Source organism: Aspergillus multicolor (assembly GCF_047715735.1).
Source record: "Aspergillus multicolor strain CBS 133.54 unplaced genomic scaffold BDW74scaffold_4, whole genome shotgun sequence".
NCBI lineage: Eukaryota > Fungi > Ascomycota > Eurotiomycetes > Eurotiales > Aspergillaceae > Aspergillus > Aspergillus multicolor.
In genome coordinates, this window is record NW_027395955.1 from 1,197,411 (window position 1) to 1,214,733 (window position 17,323).

The following is a 17,323-nucleotide window of genomic DNA, read 5'->3' on the forward strand; positions in this document are numbered from 1 at the left end:
AATTTGTGGAGTTTGAGTTCCGCGAAGGTCTAAGTATCGAGTCAGACGACCAGGCGGGGAAAGCCCACGAGTGAAAGCATTTATATCTTCTGGACCATGGACAGCCAGGCGGCTCATTAACGTATGAGGTAGCATCATTTGTTTTCCTTTGGTCACAATGGTAAAACCCAATGGCGGGATGCTCTGGAGTCTCAGATCACGGAGTCCTGACCATGTCCGACTCTCCGTTTGACTCCCCTTCGGGACACAACTCCGCCAAACTCTCGCCCACCGTCGGTTCTTCTACTCTTCAGTCGCTAAGGTGGACCCCCCGAGGCTAAAATTCCTTCGTAAATAGCATCTGTGGTTTGGCAACAATGTCTGCCTCTGACACTCAGCTCAAGGAAGCCCGCCACTCTTCTCGCGCGCACCTCTTGACTCTCTTCGGTCGATACATAGCCAGCACCGACACTCTCGACCCATCTCTTTTCAAAAGCACTGGAATTACCATCAAAAACCTCGAGCTTTCGCAGCATCTCTATGGAAGTGCAAATCAGGGCCTTGCCCAATTCTTCCAGCCATGGAAAACTCGACTCCCTTGCAACCTACCCACTGGATCTCTCTGAGGAATTCACCAGAACGACGTACAAAAGGGAGCAGTGCACCTTCGCAGAAAATCCCATAGAGGACAGTAAACTTACCGAGTTCCTCTGCACAGACTTTCTAGCCGGCTTTGTGCAATACCAACCGGTTAGGCTCGAGGACGGCATTATGGTCTCCTCCCAGTGGTCTCAAGGGTTCGCTCTCTGCCTGACTAAGTCCACTGCACCGTGCGGTCACATAGAAATAACTAACTCTCTGCGCGACGAGTATACCCTGACCAGCAGCGCCGCCGACTGCCATAACCCGCTTATCGCCGGCCCCTCGCACGTTAGATCGGCATGGCATATCCGCAACACAACTCCCGGAAAGCCCCATGCTCTTTTCACAACGACACACACCGTCCCCCCAACTGAGAAGATACTCCGTACTGAGGTCCTTGCCATTATTGGCATTATGCTATCGCGGCTTAGAACCTCGTCGCTACGTGACCATTACATTATCCCGGTAAGTGTGCAGTTATGTTATACATGGCTTTTACTCATCTACAGATTTGCTAAAATGCTCATGTCCAGGTTCTGCTTATCTCTTGTTTCAATCGGTACCGGGTCCGGGTTCTCTATGGATACATGTCAGACAACGGCCTCGTAATCGCCCACAGCGCCCAACACGAGTTCGCGACGCGCGAAAGCCGTGACAAGATCTTCAACACCTTTTTCTCTTGGATGGCTAGCGAGCCAATCGGCAACACTAAGCGACTGAGGTTTGGCGCGACGGATAGATAGAACGCATGAGGCAGTGGAAACTCGGGGTGCGGATGTAGAGGGGCTTGAGGGAGTGGGACTGGAGCCTGTTGACGAAGGTCCTCGAGAACGAGAACATGCTGCATCAGTTTGACCATGGCCTAAAGTGAAGGAATCTCTAGATCGTCTTACGGTTGCGCTGAACGCTGACCGGTGGAAATTTCAACTTGAATGATCGAATTGGAAACGTCTCGCCTTACTCATACAGATGGAATTGGGACAGCAGTAAAAAAAAAGAAAAAGAAAAGAACCAAAGTGAAAACAAGGAAAAAGGGTCAGATGCTCATGCATCTTGGTTGCGGGGGATCTCTTGCGACAAATCAATCTCAGCACCGCAGTGCTTCATTATTACGATGATAAGGTCGCCTAGCTGAGCCATATGCCCTGGAATTAGGATATTCCAGGGCCCGGTATGTTCGCATTTCAAGGTAGAATTCGGCGCGGGCTTTGCCGGGTTTCAGATATTCAAGGTAGTCTGCCCCGATTCTACCCATTTTAAGACAAACCTGATGTCTGTCCTGTGAGGTTAAAAGCCGGCTGGGTGGAAGGTCCATGTCAGTAAAATAAAGCACCTTGGGCTGAGAGAAGTCACTCACTGTCCACGGAACACCGGCAACTCCTGCGGAAACTTGAACCACCAAGTGGCCATTTCCGAACCCTCCTGCATTAGGATGGCATGCTTACGCTTCCCACGAAGGCGGACCTTGACCTCAAGAATGCTCAGGATAAGCTGTTGGAATCCGGCTCGCAGGCCGCCATCTGTGACGGCCGTAAAGCTGGTTTTGAGGCCGTTAACGCCGGCCATGCTTTTGAGCTCCTTCAGCAGCAAGACGAGTGCCCGGTAGAGGAATCATCATCGGAGGACGATGGCTCGGTTTCACTGCCGATATCGGGATCATCGGCTGCAGGGACAGGACCGAGGGCGTCTGCCTGCCGATTCTTTACACTACCACAGAGGGTTGCCCATCTAGACTCTTTTCGACCATGGTCGGCTCGTCGATACCGATGCTAAACATCATGGTGTTCCTACCTCGGACCCGGACGAGGTCGGGTAGGAATGCACATTCCCCTTGTTGAGGCAAATCCGCAGTCCTTTGGTGTCGCCAATCGATCACCCCCCATCCAGCACAGAAAAATTGGAAGGTTTGAATCACGGATTTGCTGCGTGCTGAAGTCGTACAGACGGCTTTCGCTATCACAAGGCCTTTGTCGGACATGGAAGCGTAAAGAATGCGCGCTTGATATCTATTGAAACAAGATACAGCAAGGTTCTAATAACGCATAGAAGTTAGCAAACTCGATGTGACGCAAGACAATTAACGTAGACATACTGGGATAGCGGTAAAGGCGCGCAAGTGATAACTGGTGAGGCGGGAGAGCATGACCCCAATGATGGTTAAAATCTCGGTACGCAAGAGCATCTCGGTGGGCTGTCCAGCATGCGACATTATAAAAACGACGTGCAGTAGATTAGCTTCAACTTAGTGCGATGCTGAGCCAATTTCAGTGGATGCAGGAACGAGCGGGTTATCGCCATCGGCGAAACTGGTGGATACCCAATACTCGTCGCGGAGGAAGTGGTTGTTGATATTACTGATAAGAACCCGCCAATTCAATAACCAGAGACTCAAAAAGCGTCAAGCACCGGGGGGTTATAGGGTGCTATACCAACGGATCCAGTGGTGGTGAGTAGCGATGGAGCCCGCAAGCGCGACGCGCTGGTACTCAGAGAAGAGTACTGGGAAGTCACCAGAAAACTGTCCGATAATATCGTTCCGGCTAAGATCAGCTGAGAGTGTCTTGAAGCTGCGCTGTTTCAAGTCATAAGTGGCTCTGGTAAATGGTTCCGACAAGTCAACAGGGTGGTCGTTCATAAATTCTTGCTTTAACGGCTCGAAAAACACCGACATCGCGTGTTCGAGGGATCTGATAGAGGTTTTGACAGGTCGAGGTCCTTGAGGATAACTCCACTCCTTTAACAAGAGTTTGGTTGAGCGCGGTGGCGGCTTCGGCTTTGTGTTGAAAGAAGAGGTCCAGCAGGTGTTGGCGAGAAAACCGGCGGGCTTCCTTCACGTCGCTCTCGGATGGGGTCATTGTTCGGAAGTAAATGCTTTTTTAAGGAAGGCTTCGATGATGGGGAGAGATTTTAAGGGGGAGAATCCATGGTGGTTGTCGCTAGGAGAAGCTGGGTTTGTCAGGTTGGCGGGGGATGATTCCGGGAGAGGTTGAGTCAGTCGCCTTCCAAGGTTATACTGGGTGACGCCAACTCGTGCTTCCTTCCTTCTAAGGTTCTCTCTTCATTCCCAGGTTCTGTATTCTCACCTTCAAGACTCATTCCCTTTTCATTCCTTGATCTTCAGGTCTCTTTTTCCTATAAAGACTCGTTCATTGCTCCTTTCTTCATTCCCATGGCTTTGGGCTTTCACCTTAAAGACGCATTCATTACTCTTTCAGGATCTCCATGGTTCGAAGGTTGCTTCTCTTCTCTACGGACTCAATCATTCTTTTTTCCTGCCTTTCAGACCCAGTTTGTTTCCACGGAATGACATACAGAAAGTCAAAGGGTATGGACGAGTAGAATGGCAGCCTTGTTCTCCGGTCCTTTGACCTCGATCAAAGCAGAAAGCTATCCAGGTAGAGCCTTCATTCAACACGAAAGGCTACTAGGATACAAAGCCCCATCAGCTTCCTTGTACTCATTATGCAGACGCAGACATAAAAGCCCTCAAGACACTCGACTCCTTCAGCTTCCATTCCAACAAACACTCCAATCCCAGCCAACCCAACAAGGTCACCAGATCACCAGATTACGACAGCAATCAACCAGTTATCACCAATCGTTGCTTCCAGAATCCAAGCAAGAATGAATCAAGTCACCACCGGGCGCTTGTTCTTCCTGTTCATCCAGTACCTAGCCATCATCGAACGATTTCTAGGAAAGATCCTCAACGAATACATTGAGCGATTCTTCCTGAGTTTCTTCCTGCAAGCACCTGAAGAGGATATCTTCGACATGGATACAGTTGACATTGACCGCACAGAAGATGGCTGGTTTGATCTGTCCGAGTCGGAAGACATTCCGTCTCTTGAGGAGGAGCCAGAATTCACGCAGTTCGACAGTTTCTTCGACGGCGAAGATCCGTTCGACAACGAAGACTTTTTCGACGACGAGCGCTTCTTCAGCGACAAAAGTCTGATCGACGGCAAGAAACTCTTCGACGGAAAAAGCCTCTTTGACGGCGATACTTTTTTCAACGGCGAAAGCTTTTTCGACGGCGAGCGGCTAGCACGCGTCTTCGAGGACGACGGCGTCGACGAATACTGGTTCCAGCAGACGACTCGCATACATTTTACCAAGGAGCCGGCACGTTCAATGCCCGAGGCCCCCGCCGCACCAAACAAGCCACTGCCCGCACTGCCGGCGGCGTCCCAATCGACGGCCCAGCGTGACGTCCAGACTCAGACAGAAGAAACAACGAACCAGCTAGAAGATGAAGCCGAAAACGCCATGTCGTCCAATAAACAAAACCTTATCGTGTCGGACGCTGGTACTCACGATCGCGAGCGGTCCCTCTCATGGTGGGAGGAGCTCGGCTACACGACCTGTCCAGAGCCAGCGCCAATCACCTGGGAGCGTTTAGTCAAGGACAATGTTTGCCTTGAAGGCAGGGGACCGTTCTGGGAGGGCGAGGGAATGAACCCTGACAAGAAGGGGTACGAACCCAACCAAGCCGAGAGCGCCGCTCGTCTGAGCCCCTTTTCGGTCAGCAATAGGAGCGCAGCGTGGGAGGCGGAGCTCAAACTCTTCCGTAAGTCACACGAGCTTAGTCGCGCAGATAAAGAAATCATAAAGCTTGAAAACAAGCTTCAACGCGCTGAAGCTGAGGCGACCATGTATCGCGATCATCTTGTCAACGCTAACCTTGATCTCAGGTACATGGAAGACCAGATGCGGCAGAGTCACGTCGACCTGTCGGGTTGCCGCGAGCGCCTTGAGTACTTTGAAAAGGTCCAGGGCCAGTGGAAGGCAGACCACGCGGAGCTCATAGAGCGCCGGGTGGATATGCAACAGCTCCAGCATTACATTCGGGTTCGTGACGAGCGCTTGGCAATCTTCGAAGGCTGGCGCGCGGAGTGGAACAAGGGCTATGCTGAGCTCACCGAGTCCAGGCTCTATATCCAGGATCTTGAAAAGGAGAATCGCGAACTGCGAGCTTGCTACGACCGTGTTGCGATCCTTGAAGGGCTGCAAGTGGAGTGGAAGAAGGAGCACGATGAGTTGGTGGACGCTCGGCTGTTTATGAAGACCGTCGAGTTGGATGATGCCGAGCTTCGGGATTCCCGCGAGCGCATTGCGGACTTTGCAAGGCGTCAAGAACACTGGGAGAAAGACCACGCTGAGCTTGTAATGGCGCGCGGGTATATAAAGGAGCTCGAGGCGAAGCCTGAGGCGGCTGAAAGCAAGGGCTCGAGGAAACGCAAGTGGCAGCCTGAGATTCCCCCGCGCACTGAATGGTCCAAGTCTAACGAGGCGGATTACTCCCGGCGTCGGGTTTCTTATGATCAGTTCTGGGCGCTCCAAGGTCAGTGATTGATTTTTGATTTTGTTATTGATTTTCTCGATTTGCAAATCGTTACTAAAGAATGCATTGATTTTTGTTTGAAAGTTCCTCCATTTTAATAGGTAGTTCGTAGAAAAGCTTAAAGCTTTTAACTTGAGGCGTGGAACGAAGTTGCTTTTCATACCAGCAGAACCGAGGTCTGATGAAGACGACCGTCGCGTTGAAAGGTTGGTGACCGGGAGAAACATACATTGAAATCAATCATCATCCTCATCTGGATCGTACAAATCCAAATCCAGCGTCGCCTTCGGCTTGGGCTGTACTGGCGCCATCCCAATCCCGCTCGCCGCCGCAGACCCAGCATGAGCAGCCGCCTTGGCAGCCTCGTTGACTCTTACGGTCTCCTCCCCAACCGGCGCAGGCGCAACAGGATCCGCCATTCCAACATCTTCCGTCTCCCGAATAAGCCGCTCCACCTCTTGATCCGGATCAAAGCCAGGCCGTCCCTCGGCCGCCGCAAGCTGTATCTGACCCATAAGACCAAGCCGTATCCTATCCTCCATCGGATACGGAAGCATATACACCTGGCGCGTCATATTCGCCGACTCGTCAAGCCACGATGTCGCTTCTTTCGTAATGGCAGCAACAGGTTCCGCGGGGCTGCCGTCCTGGTTCCCATTGACATTCGTCCCCGTCATCTCTGTGTCTTGCCCAGCTACGGCGCGATTTCCTTTCGTCATTCCCGCCGCGGCATCGGCCGCTGCTTCGTGGTTGTATTTGCTGATCCGGCGCGCGAAATCTAGGAGCAGCTTGTAGTCGACGCCCTTGCGTTTCTGTTGGGGCGCGGGTTCTTGTCCGTCCATGTTGTCGTCTAGCTCGTCGGAGTCGTAGTCGGACTCGCTATCCGTATCGTCGTCACCGCATGTTTCTCGGATATCCTTTTCGTAGCGGACGACTAGGCGGACTATATCCTTAACCCGTTCTTCCAGGCTCTGTGCTTCGGCGCGTAATTGCAGGATGCGAGCGTAGTTGTTCTGGTGTTGCTTGAGGGTGTCGAGTGTGGTTGTGAGCGAGTCGTCGGCGGTCAGGAGGTCTTTAGCGGCGGCGGGGGCGTTTGATGCGGTGGGGGAGGTTGTGAGGCTTGTGATGAGGGCGTTCAGTCTGCTTTCGAAGGTGGAGAGCGCGGTCTGGAATTCGGTGTTCATTTTCGCGCGGAATTGGTGGCCGGGATGCTCCCAAAGGGCACTTTGTAGGATTTAGATGGGATCGAGAGGAAGCGACTCAGTAGAACGGGGCGTGAATATTGCAGGGTAGAAGCAAAAGAGAGCGCGTCGTTCTGTCTAGAGTTGGAAACCTTGGAAAGACGCCGGAGGAAGCTCTTCGTGAGCGGTGATGGAGCTATCAGCACGTGACTCTTATCTAGGTTCCGACACCTCAAGGCACCAACCCCGCGTTTGATAACGAGGGGAATTGAACCACGCTGCGGGCAATCTCACAGCGCCCTAGGTTTCCCGAGAGGATTGCTCATGATTTTTGTGTCCGGCCACACTATTAACTTTGTCATTCCAATCTTGTCATACACAACGTCCTAGATATGCCGCCAATCGTACGATCAAGTCCGCGATAAGACCATACCCAGGTGGATCGGAAAGCCGAAAAGTTGGAGACACCCACTCGCCGAGATCCGATCCGCTAGGGAACACACTGTCTTTATATTGCGTCTTCTGGGGAGCCTCTACCATACGGTGAACGACTGAAAACACACCAGGATCATGACTTCAGAATCTACGCCGCTCCCATCCGCGCCGACCGTCAAAGTGGCCCCCGGGGTCCTTCTCCAGCCGCCCCTCTCACGATGCGGTCGTGGCCCGGGGTTGGTCCTTATCAGAGCATCCGCGCACGCCGAATGCCAGGCTAGCAATCAGAGCCTCGACCCGGAACCATTGCAGAAGTGGGCGGAGGAGAGCTTCGCTGTTGCTCAGATCACTTTAGATGCGGAGACAAGCAAGAGTGAGGCTGCGCTCTCGGATCTGGTCCGCAGTGCGGAGCACGCGCTGGGTGGTTTGGCGGAATGCGAATCAAAGGACAAATATGTCGCGCTAGGTGCGATCTTCTATGTGGCTCTGATAAATATTCGCTGACTGGTCGCAGTGTACGGCTCCAAGGCTGACTACGCGCCGGATTTCGGTGACCTCCTGCAAGACGTTCTCTCACTTGGACAGTTTGCTGGGGCTGTCCTCTTCGATGTCTGGAACACGCGGGATATACCAACTCTGCTTCATCTGGATTCGTCGAAGCCAAAACCCGAATCGTCAGATTTGTCGAAGATTTACTCATACTCGGAAGTTCCCTCGTCGGGATTCATCATCCCCGGCCACGCGGACTTCAACTACTCCTCGGCCGGCGTTGCCCATACCCGCACCGTCACCTTCATCAAGGGTCACCTGAATGGGCCTTACTTTGACTTAGAGAAGATCTGGGATGAGCATACCTACTACGAGTTTGAGAACCGGTCTGTTGAGAAGACCATGGCCACGATGGTCCAGGAACCCTATGTCAACCATGTTCCTACTGTGAGTTCGCACGTTCACTGCCATAAAGATCATTGCACTAACTAGTGCAGTTGACTGGTGGCATTGGAAGAGCCAAACTAAGCAAGTTTTACCTCAACCACTTCATCTTCAACAACCCCGACGATACAAAGCTTGAGCTCATTAGCCGGACGCTGGGCATTGACCGTGTCGTTGACGAATTCATCTTCTGCTTAACGCATAACAAGGTCGTTGACTGGCTGTAAGTCCGCCGTCCTAGTTTTTTTCTGTCTATCTTGGAAAATCGAGATGTTGACATCAACGTAGACTCCCGGGCATCCCGCCTACTGGCAAACCCCTGCGCATCCCTTTCACCTCCGTCGTCAACATCCGCGGAGACCGTCTGTATCACGAACACATTGCCTGGGATCAAGCAACTGTGCTTATCCAGCTAGGCCTGTTACCAGAGTACCTCCCGTTCCCGTACCCGTTGGCCGATGGCCGGACACCCCCTCCAGGGAAGCGCTTCGAGTATCGCGTCCCAGCTGCAGGGGTTGAAACGGCCAACAAACTTCAGAATGAAGATACCGTTCCGTCAAATGCGATGTTCGAGTTTGAGGTTAGAGAGGTGGACGATAAGTGATTCCTGATAAGCCATCGACAGGTCGGCAAAAAATATGTAGTTGCAGACGCCGCACACAACCCTTATATATACACATCCATTTTTTATCCCGATCAACTCTGAACAATTCCAGAGGCGCTTCGTATCACGCACAGTACACTGGCCGGCATAAAGTGCTTCAATCCTATCAACCGGTTGGCTACCGACAAGGTCATTACGGTGCTTAACTAGGTAACCTTGTGATTCGTGACCACGCAATTTGTGATCGCCAAAGCTGAAGCAGTATATCCACTCCGTCGACATATTGGCCGGACATATAACCTACATCGAAGAATACTTTCTACACAAAATTGTTTATTTCGCATCAGGCCGTTTGCTCGAGAATCTTCAAGACGCGTCGCAATCTCGACCGCGTCCTAGGAGCCTCGCGGTTGGGAACGCGTCTAAGAAACGACTCAGGACGCACGTACAAGATCGAAGAGATTCTTGCAGACCAAAGGATCCGCTCCTATCTATTTTCCGTGCGATGTATGAAGTTTATATTACCCCTGCCTCTCGACTAACCACGAAACCTCGACTATACCCCAGCGGGGGCGCCAAGAACTTTATCCTCAAGGACGTGATTAGGGGGGAATTCGAGTACCAGCTCAACCTCCAGAAATATTATCAGATTCTTCGAACCTCCGAACTGTCGCCGACACTATTCGTGACAATGGACGCGAGATGTTTATTCACCCATCCTTAACTGGGGACTTAGGGACCACGCTTGGCTCAGAAGCCTTCCAAGGTTCTTTGACCGCTGTGACGAGACGGAGTATCCTCCGCGGTGCTTCACAAGGCCTCGCATATACGCATGAGCGTGACGTGCTGCATAATGGTGAGTCCATCGGGGCTTTTGTTTGTTCATCAGGGTTCTTTAGAGGCTGGCTAGCAGGTTCAGACGGTGAACCAAACAATTATTCTCATCGCTTATGAGGAGAGCGTCAAGGAAGGCATCCCTATCACCGATGTACAAACCTCAGATCTTGAAGACGCAGCTATAGTACCGCTAGGAAAATGGCTGCCATCTCCCCTTTGTGGGAACGCGACGTGGCGAGGCACAGAGAGTTGGTGCCGCGCGCGACAGAACCAGGCGTCGGATGTCTTCTCACTCGGAGTTGCGGAGCCTTTATTCACGCCTTTTCGCTTCCTCTTCCCGTTGCGCTTCTTCAATTGGATAGCCTTCGTCGATACGCGACAGATGATCTACGTCTTGGTCAACGAAGAGGGTTTCCCGTGATACAAGCGCTTTTAACATCACCAGAATCATGGCGCCATATCCTCAGCCGCAGATCCCATACTTCGGCAACATAGATGGCTTCAAAGGTCTTCTGGCACACATCAGGGAGGACAAAGACGTCCTTCCGCAACTATTGGAGCTTGCTGAGGAGCTTGGCAAGCATAATCCAACAGGGTGACCTGGAGCAGACTACTACACAAACCACCCCCAATCAATTGAATGGTCAACCGAATGATCCGGCCTATAGTCATCTATTCACGCATTCCACTCACTGCCAATCGCTGGCACTATTACGCAGCCGCCTGGCTGAATGGTCTCGCTGTCGGCCCTTTTGCGGCTGGGCCAACAGTTCTCTAGTTACGGATTTTACCGGCGAGTTGTGGTGAACACGGCCGCTGCCCCCCAACGCTTCTTGTTCTCACTTGATAGGAGCATTCTACTGCGAGCAGGACGCCCAAGAATAACAGAAGAGAGACTGTTGGTTTACCCTTTTTACTTGAGTCAACAGGGCTCTCCGGTTGATTATTGCCGTCAGCCTACAGGCGAACCACTCGGTCCAACGTACTCGGCCATCAATATTCCGAAGCCAAGCCAAAGGATCTGGCATTCGGAGTTGTCAAGCTACGGCACTGGTAAAACCCATGCTATACTAATGCATGGGCTAATGCTGTATGCGGAGAAGCCCCCGGACCCCGGTCTGTACCCCCTCTTACCCCGCTTCCCGGATTTATCTCCTCACTTGGGGATGTTGAGTCTCCTTCCCAACCTTGACTCGCTCCAACAATCTACCTACTAGGCGACATCGACCATCAGAATGGCATCCTCAGTCGCTCGCCGCACCGCAATCGTCACCGGCTCCGCCCGCGGAATGTAAGCTCGTCAATAAACCTTCTTCTTCCATCATGTCAGCCGACAACTAATAGAGCCCAGTGGTAAAGCAATCGCTCTGCGCCTCGCGCACGACGGGTACAACGTATGCATAAACGATATCCCGAGCTCACAGTCCGCGATTGACTCCACAGTCTCCGAAATTACATCGCAGATTCCGGCTGCAAAAGGCCGCGTCCTCGGGATTCCAGCGGACGTATCTTCCTCCGGGGACGTCTCGGCTCTGGTCAAGAGGTCGACCGAAAAACTTGGGCCCCTAACGCTTATGGTTGCGAATGCCGGTATATCGCAGGTTAAGCCGCTGCTGAACGTCACGGACGACGACATCAAAAAGGTCATGACCGTCAACTTCAACGGCGTCTTCAACTGCTACAGGTCCGCCGCAGAACAGATGATTGCGCAGGGCGATCCAAAGTCCACCGCCGGTGTCTCTGTGTACAAGATCCTCGGCGCGGCGAGCATAGTCGCGCACAAGCCCTTTCCCTCAATGGGGATCTACTCCGCTAGTAAATGGGCCGTTCGCGGACTGACGCAAGCGATGGCGATGGAGATGGCTCGTCACAAGATCACGGTCAATGCGTATGCGCCCGGCATTGTCGACACAAACATGTGGGAGGCAATTGATGGGGGTCTTGGAGAGCTGGAAGGGCGCGGCAGGGGCGATAGTCTGAAGCTCTACTCCGATCGATTTATTGCGCTTGGTAGGACGAGTCGGGCGGATGATGTGGCGGGCCTTGTTGGGGGTTTCCTTGCGAGTAAGGATTCGGACTATGTTACGGGGCAGACTATGCTTGTTGATGGAGGCGTTATTTTTACGTAGAATCTCCTTCAGGGTGAATATGCTGATGCTAGAGGGGGTTACAATAGTCATGGCCTTGGCTACTGGCTTTGTACATCTCCTTTGGTGGTGCGGTATCGAGATGTATGGCTAAGCGCCCTGCAAGAATGTTCAGTCTTTGGCATCAGTACATTCTGTTTTTATGTACTGTAATGAATCGATAAAGTCTCACTTAGATTGAACCGTCCATCATCGGACTCCTGATGGGAAGTACCACAGTAACGGCGATTGGCTGGCCCGCAGCGGGTAGGGACGCCCACTGTCTATCTAGCAGGTGTGGACAACTACTAGCGAGGCAGACGCTATTCAGACAGCGCCCCTTGACCTGAGGGCTAAAGGACTGGGAAGTAAACTGGCCGGACAACAAACTCCGAGATGAGCCACCACTATGCTACAAAGCCCACTCCGAAATGGAAAGCAACAGCGATAGTGGAGCTAGCTAACTATCGATTCCCATGAGCCGTTCACAAATGACAATCTTCCCACCGACCCAATCGTCCCATGGAGCTCTCAGCTGGAACCAGCCACGGCAGGCAGAACAATTCACAGCGAATCGCGCAGCCCGCTGTCTCGGACGATCACACCCACTTGCGGGATAACCTCAGCTGCTAAGCTTTGCGACAAAGCTATTCAAAGGCCCTGGAAACCGCGGGTTCCGGCTTTCGTCCTAAAATAGGGGACAGTGTGGGCCTGCAATTGAGAGATTTGCGGCCAGTGTCTCGGAGACACCGAGCACGCGCCTTTTCACTGGCTAAGAAGCGCAGAAAAGCTCCAGTAGGCAGCAGCGCTAAGCTTTGTGTCTCAGGAACAAGGGTCCTGTGGATGCGAAAAGATTTGCTGTGCGACTTTGGGTGGATTTGAGGGTTTGAGGTAGGGACCGTGGTGGCAGTGCTGCTGCTGCTGGTGCCAGGCAGCCGTTATTATTAGAAGTAGAGACTCATGGCCTCTTCGTAGAACAGGTCTTTCGTCGGTGTTTTCTTTCTATTTGGTTCGATTATACGCTCGCTACCCTGTTACGCTCCAACTGCTCTTTACTTCTTTTTTCTTTCGCTATATACGGCCACCAGCTGGCCCGTTGGGCTCTCGCTGCCACCTGCCCTAACAACCAACCTATATCATACGACCATCAAATCACCATGCAGAAAATACTATCATTCACGTCGATCGCACTCTTCCTGAGCAGCTTTACAGCCGCAGAAAATATCAACGACCTCTCGTCGCCGCCTCTGTCCATAGCGACCGAGCCCTACACGCTGAACCTCACCTGCGCCGAATGCGCCTTCTCCTACAGCGACTGTCTTGAGAATGCCCAACCGCCTGCGTTCCTCGTACGATCACTCCCTCTCTCCTGCATCGTGCCAACGCACTAACTAACAGTGACAGACCATCAAATTCTCCACCGAAAACGACACCCTCCTAGCAAACAACGACCAGATCTTTCCTCCCTCATGGCCACTCCAATTCCACGCTCCTCGCCAGCGCGGCTTACTGTCTGATACCGTCCCCCTCGCATACGCCCTCGACGTCCAGCCCCTCCCGCACCAGCCCGGCGTGATCCTGGGAGACCTGTACCATCTCACCCTAACACTCGTGGACCTGCAGGGCCGCCGCGCGACCGAGCATCCGGTGTCGGTTGGGGTGGTGAGAGAGCACAACGGGTATCTGAAGATCATTCAGGTTGAGGAAGCCTGGCGCCGGTATCACCGGAAGCTTAAGATGAAGCATAAGGAGGGTGAAAAGGAGCTCAAGGTGCAGGGTGGGAACGCGGAAGGGAAGGCGAGTTGGTGGTCCCTAGAGGCTTGGAATTCGTACATTGATACCTCGGCGAACACTCCGAAGAACAAGGATAACGGCGAGATTGAGACGGGGTGTTCTGACGATTGGACTGCGCCGAACCCTTGCACTGCAGCTGCAATGGGTGGTCACCACGGCCACGGCAAGCATCACGAAGAGCATCACCGCCAGCGGCTCGATGATTGGGTATATGATAGGCACTTCCACTCCAAATTCGCAGGCCCGGCGGCCATCTCGGGTCTTCTTGGTGTCATGGCGGCCTTCCTTGCCGGTGCGCTGGGGTACTTCGCTGGCAAGCTCATTGTTGCTATTTACTCCTATTGGTTCGATGGGAGTGAGTCGCAGCCCGTGACCGGGACGATTGATCAGGAGAGGTATCTTGAGGAGGTTGTCGGTTTAGAAAAGGAACGGATGATGGGTATGGAGAAGCAGAGCTATGCGTTTGGGCATCGCGTTGTGAATGTTCATTGATTGATCGGACACGGTTTCGACTTTCGTCTTCTTATTCTATGATGATTATATAGCACTATATGCCCCTGTATACGTTGGGGCCATTATAAGATCTTTCTTATCGATGCTTCTTTATGTATTCCCGTAAATCCTTCGTCACAGATAAATTGATGGGATCGTGCTTGTCGTCTCCAATCTCATCCGGGCTAGTTGTATGCTTTGCATTTCTAGAGATAATCATCGAGTCGTACTAGGAAACGCTTTTAAAATCGGTCGGACATTCTCAGCGGGTTTGCCGACACTTACTTGGGCATACGGTCCTTACTGGTCCTAACAGAGCTCTCCGAGACCTTCTATGTCCCAGAATGTATATTCCATGCACGGCAAAGCAGGCCTTCTTTTCCAACTCTATTAGCTTTTCATCCGCTTCTCTTAAACCTAGTTTTGAGAAATTAAGGAACGATTAACAACCCTAGACTCAAGTCGGAACTAAGTCTGCCGTTCAAGACAAGCGGATCCATGGCATCGCCTCCGAGCCCCGACTCCTTCGAGAGGGGCCCGGGTCCAGGACCCTGAAGAATAAACGCCAAGCTCTCTGAGATTTCCTGAAACGTGAACCTTGCGTGTGCGATGCAAGGCACGGAAACGTGGTCTGCGGAGACTAGCTTTGCTATACTCGCCACTCTGCGGAGAGTCTCAACGGTCAGGCCAGATGTAGCTGTCATCAGTTAGACGATCGGTGTCTCCACGTGCAATCCGCCGCTTCTGATTGCTTCGGGCACCCGGACAGCCACCTTGGCATGCGGAGAGCTTCGGACGACTGTCGGGGATGCTGTGGGTTAGAGGTCTAGACTGAAGGGAGAGGGGGGTTCCGTGGTTAGGACTGGCTTGGCGGGGAGAGCTGGGGTGGTGTCCGGGGGAGTTGTCACCCCGAATACCTTCATTATAATGCCAATCAAAGCTTGAGGTGACTTACTGGAAGACTAGTGTCATAGAAGTACAGTTAAGCTTATAATTCCCGAGTGGCTTGACGCCCATAAGCAGAAGAATCCTGCAGGGAGCAAGAATATCCGATCATGATGAGGACATGGCGTTTGACTTTTGTAGACCCATGGCAGCTACAACTTGACCCAGAGTTATGCAAACTTTCCTAGCACCGATAAAACGCCCGGTGTCCGCCACGGTGCCTTCTCAAATAGCTTCACGCCGCCAACCTCGCGGCCTCCCTCCACCTCACCTCCCCGTCTCCAGCAAATGCCACCACGATAGCCTACCCCATGGCCCTCCCACCACGCATCAAATGTCCTCCGATCCCATCCGCGAATCCATCACCCGCCCCGAAGAATTCGCCTTCACGGCCTTTGCCAGCATCACCCTCTACAACTCCATCGAGCTGACCGCCCTCTGCCTCGCCACCTTCAAGCGCTATCACGGCGTCTACTTCTGGTCCCTGCTCATCTCGTCATGCAGCCTGATCGTCAACACCGTCGGCTTCATACTCCTGTTCTTCACGGACATTACGCCGTACCTGGGCGTTACAATTGTCCTGGCGGGATGGTACTGCATGGTGACGGGACACTCGATTGTGCTCTGGAGCAGACTGCATCTAGTCTCACATAGTCCCGGCCTCCTGCGAGGGATCCTTTACCTCATCATCGCAAACGCAATATGCATGCAAATCCCGACGACGGTGCTCATGTACGGCGCCGTCCGACCGGCCTCCCATACGCGGCGCGTCTTCGTAAATGGATACTCCATAATCGAACGCATCCAGCTGGTCGTCTTCTGCCTGCAAGAATGCTTTCTCTCCTCAATTTACATCTGGGAAACGTTTAAGCTCCTCCGGCTGCGCCCGCAGCGTGCGCACAAGGTCATCCTCACCCAGCTCCTCGCTATCAACGTCATCATCCTCCTCCTTGATATCGTTGTCGTGGTCTTCCAGTACGCTGGCCTCTTCGCCCTGCAGGTTATGTTTAAGCCTGTGGCGTATAGCATCAAGCTCAGACTGGAGTTTGCGATTTTGGGCAGACTCGTTGAGGTTGCGGCGGGTGGGAGTACGGGGTCCTCTGTAAGAACGCTCGATGATAGTGCCGGGCCGACTTGGTTGGGACGGGGGCTGTCAGGGGAAGAGGAGGGGGTGGAGAGGAGGATTAGGGAGTGGAGGGTTAGCAGGGGTGGAAATGGGAATGGGAATGGGAATGGGGACGCGTCTGCTTGTACTTGCCGGGCGAATTCGGGGAGTTCAGGGGGTTCGAGCTGACATATGTAGTAGAAAGATGTATATAGAATTGTTAATACTGACCTGCGCTGTCTCAATTGCCATCTCATCGTGTTATAATCTTCATCTGCCTCGGTATAGACCTACCGCGACCGTTACGGAAGGTGTAGCCCTATTTATGGTCCAGAAACATGTCAAATGACCCATCAAGCTTCATTCACCTTGTCGCACCGCACCAGACCTGACAGATGTACGCGCGCTTGGCTACCTTCTCTGACTTGGAAGTTGGATTCGTTACCCAGGTACGCGTGCAACTTGTTTGTGAGGCATTGATCTGTAAGGACATATCTGATTTGGACCGCCAGGTCTGTATAGCCTCGGCCCCGTGTAGGTAGCTAGCACCCCGCAAAAGCATATTTAGGTAGATAACGGCAAGACATAGTGTGTAGGGGTAGCTATCACACCTAGGTAGGGAGTTTATGGTAGTCTCACAGTTGCGCTGGATGTCTCGAGTGAGAGTATCAAAGATACTGCTCCGGCCCTAGACTACAGAGGCATACCCAGGATTATGAAAGAAAAAGATATTAGGATGTAATGATCCCAGGTACATGTGCAACTAACGGCCGAGGGCTCAGAGAACGTGGACTGTCACTCTTGGGGTGGGTGCAGCCTTCTCATTGGAAGGGCAAGGGAGGGCAACAAAGGGCAATGCTTGGGTAGGTAGGACAGCGCAGAACAGCAGGGATCGTTATAGTATGT

The 17,323-nt window shown here is 52.7% G+C and overlaps 9 protein-coding genes across 9 annotated transcripts; 7 read left to right on the forward strand and 2 right to left on the reverse strand.

The window, feature by feature from the left end:
- Positions 1–519: 519 nt before the first annotated feature.
- Positions 520–1,364, forward strand: BDW74DRAFT_175230 (uncharacterized protein; the record flags this gene model as incomplete). Its single annotated transcript, XM_073728270.1, has 2 exons — positions 520–1,086; positions 1,155–1,364. The coding sequence occupies 2 exons, from the start codon at positions 520–522 to the stop codon at positions 1,362–1,364; spliced, it is 777 nt and encodes a 258-aa protein (XP_073587272.1).
- Positions 1,365–1,665: 301 nt separating this feature from the next.
- BDW74DRAFT_175231 (uncharacterized protein) lies at positions 1,666–2,187 on the reverse strand (the record flags this gene model as incomplete). Its single annotated transcript, XM_073728271.1, has 3 exons — positions 1,666–1,827; positions 1,889–1,919; positions 1,979–2,187. The coding sequence occupies 3 exons, from the start codon at positions 2,185–2,187 to the stop codon at positions 1,666–1,668; spliced, it is 402 nt and encodes a 133-aa protein (XP_073587273.1).
- Positions 2,188–4,973: 2,786 nt separating this feature from the next.
- Positions 4,974–6,386, forward strand: BDW74DRAFT_101718 (uncharacterized protein). Its single transcript, XM_073721505.1, has 2 exons — positions 4,974–5,191; positions 5,316–6,386. The coding sequence occupies exon 2, from the start codon at positions 5,320–5,322 to the stop codon at positions 5,971–5,973; it is 654 nt and encodes a 217-aa protein (XP_073587274.1). The 5' UTR covers positions 4,974–5,191; positions 5,316–5,319; the 3' UTR covers positions 5,974–6,386.
- BDW74DRAFT_101722 (uncharacterized protein) lies at positions 6,088–7,266 on the reverse strand. Its single transcript, XM_073721506.1, has one exon. It carries the CDS (start codon positions 7,147–7,149, stop codon positions 6,202–6,204), a length of 948 nt encoding a protein of 315 aa, XP_073587275.1. The 5' UTR covers positions 7,150–7,266; the 3' UTR covers positions 6,088–6,201.
- Positions 7,267–7,435: 169 nt separating this feature from the next.
- BDW74DRAFT_147613 (uncharacterized protein) lies at positions 7,436–9,238 on the forward strand. Its single transcript, XM_073723573.1, has 4 exons — positions 7,436–8,047; positions 8,096–8,517; positions 8,568–8,737; positions 8,803–9,238. The coding sequence occupies exons 1-4, from the start codon at positions 7,717–7,719 to the stop codon at positions 9,116–9,118; spliced, it is 1,239 nt and encodes a 412-aa protein (XP_073587276.1). The 5' UTR covers positions 7,436–7,716; the 3' UTR covers positions 9,119–9,238.
- Positions 9,239–9,574: 336 nt separating this feature from the next.
- Positions 9,575–10,307, forward strand: BDW74DRAFT_147614 (uncharacterized protein). Its single transcript, XM_073723574.1, has one exon. The coding sequence runs from the start codon at positions 9,821–9,823 to the stop codon at positions 10,070–10,072; it is 252 nt and encodes an 83-aa protein (XP_073587277.1). The 5' UTR covers positions 9,575–9,820; the 3' UTR covers positions 10,073–10,307.
- A 614-nt stretch (positions 10,308–10,921) lies between these two features.
- On the forward strand, positions 10,922–12,215 carry BDW74DRAFT_101730 (uncharacterized protein). Its single transcript, XM_073721507.1, has 2 exons — positions 10,922–11,246; positions 11,307–12,215. The coding sequence occupies exons 1-2, from the start codon at positions 11,191–11,193 to the stop codon at positions 12,082–12,084; spliced, it is 834 nt and encodes a 277-aa protein (XP_073587278.1). The 5' UTR covers positions 10,922–11,190; the 3' UTR covers positions 12,085–12,215.
- Positions 12,216–13,083: 868 nt separating this feature from the next.
- Positions 13,084–14,499, forward strand: BDW74DRAFT_147617 (uncharacterized protein). The gene is made up of 2 exons (XM_073723575.1): positions 13,084–13,430; positions 13,486–14,499. Exons 1-2 carry the CDS (start codon positions 13,239–13,241, stop codon positions 14,365–14,367), a joined length of 1,074 nt encoding a protein of 357 aa, XP_073587279.1. The 5' UTR covers positions 13,084–13,238; the 3' UTR covers positions 14,368–14,499.
- Positions 14,500–15,646: 1,147 nt separating this feature from the next.
- On the forward strand, positions 15,647–16,606 carry BDW74DRAFT_175237 (uncharacterized protein; the record flags this gene model as incomplete). Its single annotated transcript, XM_073728272.1, has 1 exon — positions 15,647–16,606. The coding sequence occupies one exon, from the start codon at positions 15,647–15,649 to the stop codon at positions 16,604–16,606; it is 960 nt and encodes a 319-aa protein (XP_073587280.1).
- Positions 16,607–17,323: the final 717 nt, after the last annotated feature.

Coding starts and splice junctions, on each gene's coding strand:
- BDW74DRAFT_147613 (XM_073723573.1), top strand. CDS start 7,717: ATGACTTCAGAATCTACGCCGCTCCCATCCGCGCCGACCGTCAAAGTG. Junction 8,518..8,567: donor ATGTCAACCATGTTCCTACT/GTGAGTTCGCAC, acceptor TAACTAGTGCAG/TTGACTGGTGGCATTGGAAG. Junction 8,738..8,802: donor AACAAGGTCGTTGACTGGCT/GTAAGTCCGCCG, acceptor ACATCAACGTAG/ACTCCCGGGCATCCCGCCTA.
- BDW74DRAFT_147614 (XM_073723574.1), top strand. CDS start 9,821: ATGTTTATTCACCCATCCTTAACTGGGGACTTAGGGACCACGCTTGGC.
- BDW74DRAFT_101718 (XM_073721505.1), top strand. CDS start 5,320: ATGGAAGACCAGATGCGGCAGAGTCACGTCGACCTGTCGGGTTGCCGC.
- BDW74DRAFT_147617 (XM_073723575.1), top strand. CDS start 13,239: ATGCAGAAAATACTATCATTCACGTCGATCGCACTCTTCCTGAGCAGC. Junction 13,431..13,485: donor CCCAACCGCCTGCGTTCCTC/GTACGATCACTC, acceptor TAACAGTGACAG/ACCATCAAATTCTCCACCGA.
- BDW74DRAFT_101730 (XM_073721507.1), top strand. CDS start 11,191: ATGGCATCCTCAGTCGCTCGCCGCACCGCAATCGTCACCGGCTCCGCC. Junction 11,247..11,306: donor ACCGGCTCCGCCCGCGGAAT/GTAAGCTCGTCA, acceptor AATAGAGCCCAG/TGGTAAAGCAATCGCTCTGC.
- BDW74DRAFT_101722 (XM_073721506.1), bottom strand. CDS start 7,149: ATGAACACCGAATTCCAGACCGCGCTCTCCACCTTCGAAAGCAGACTG.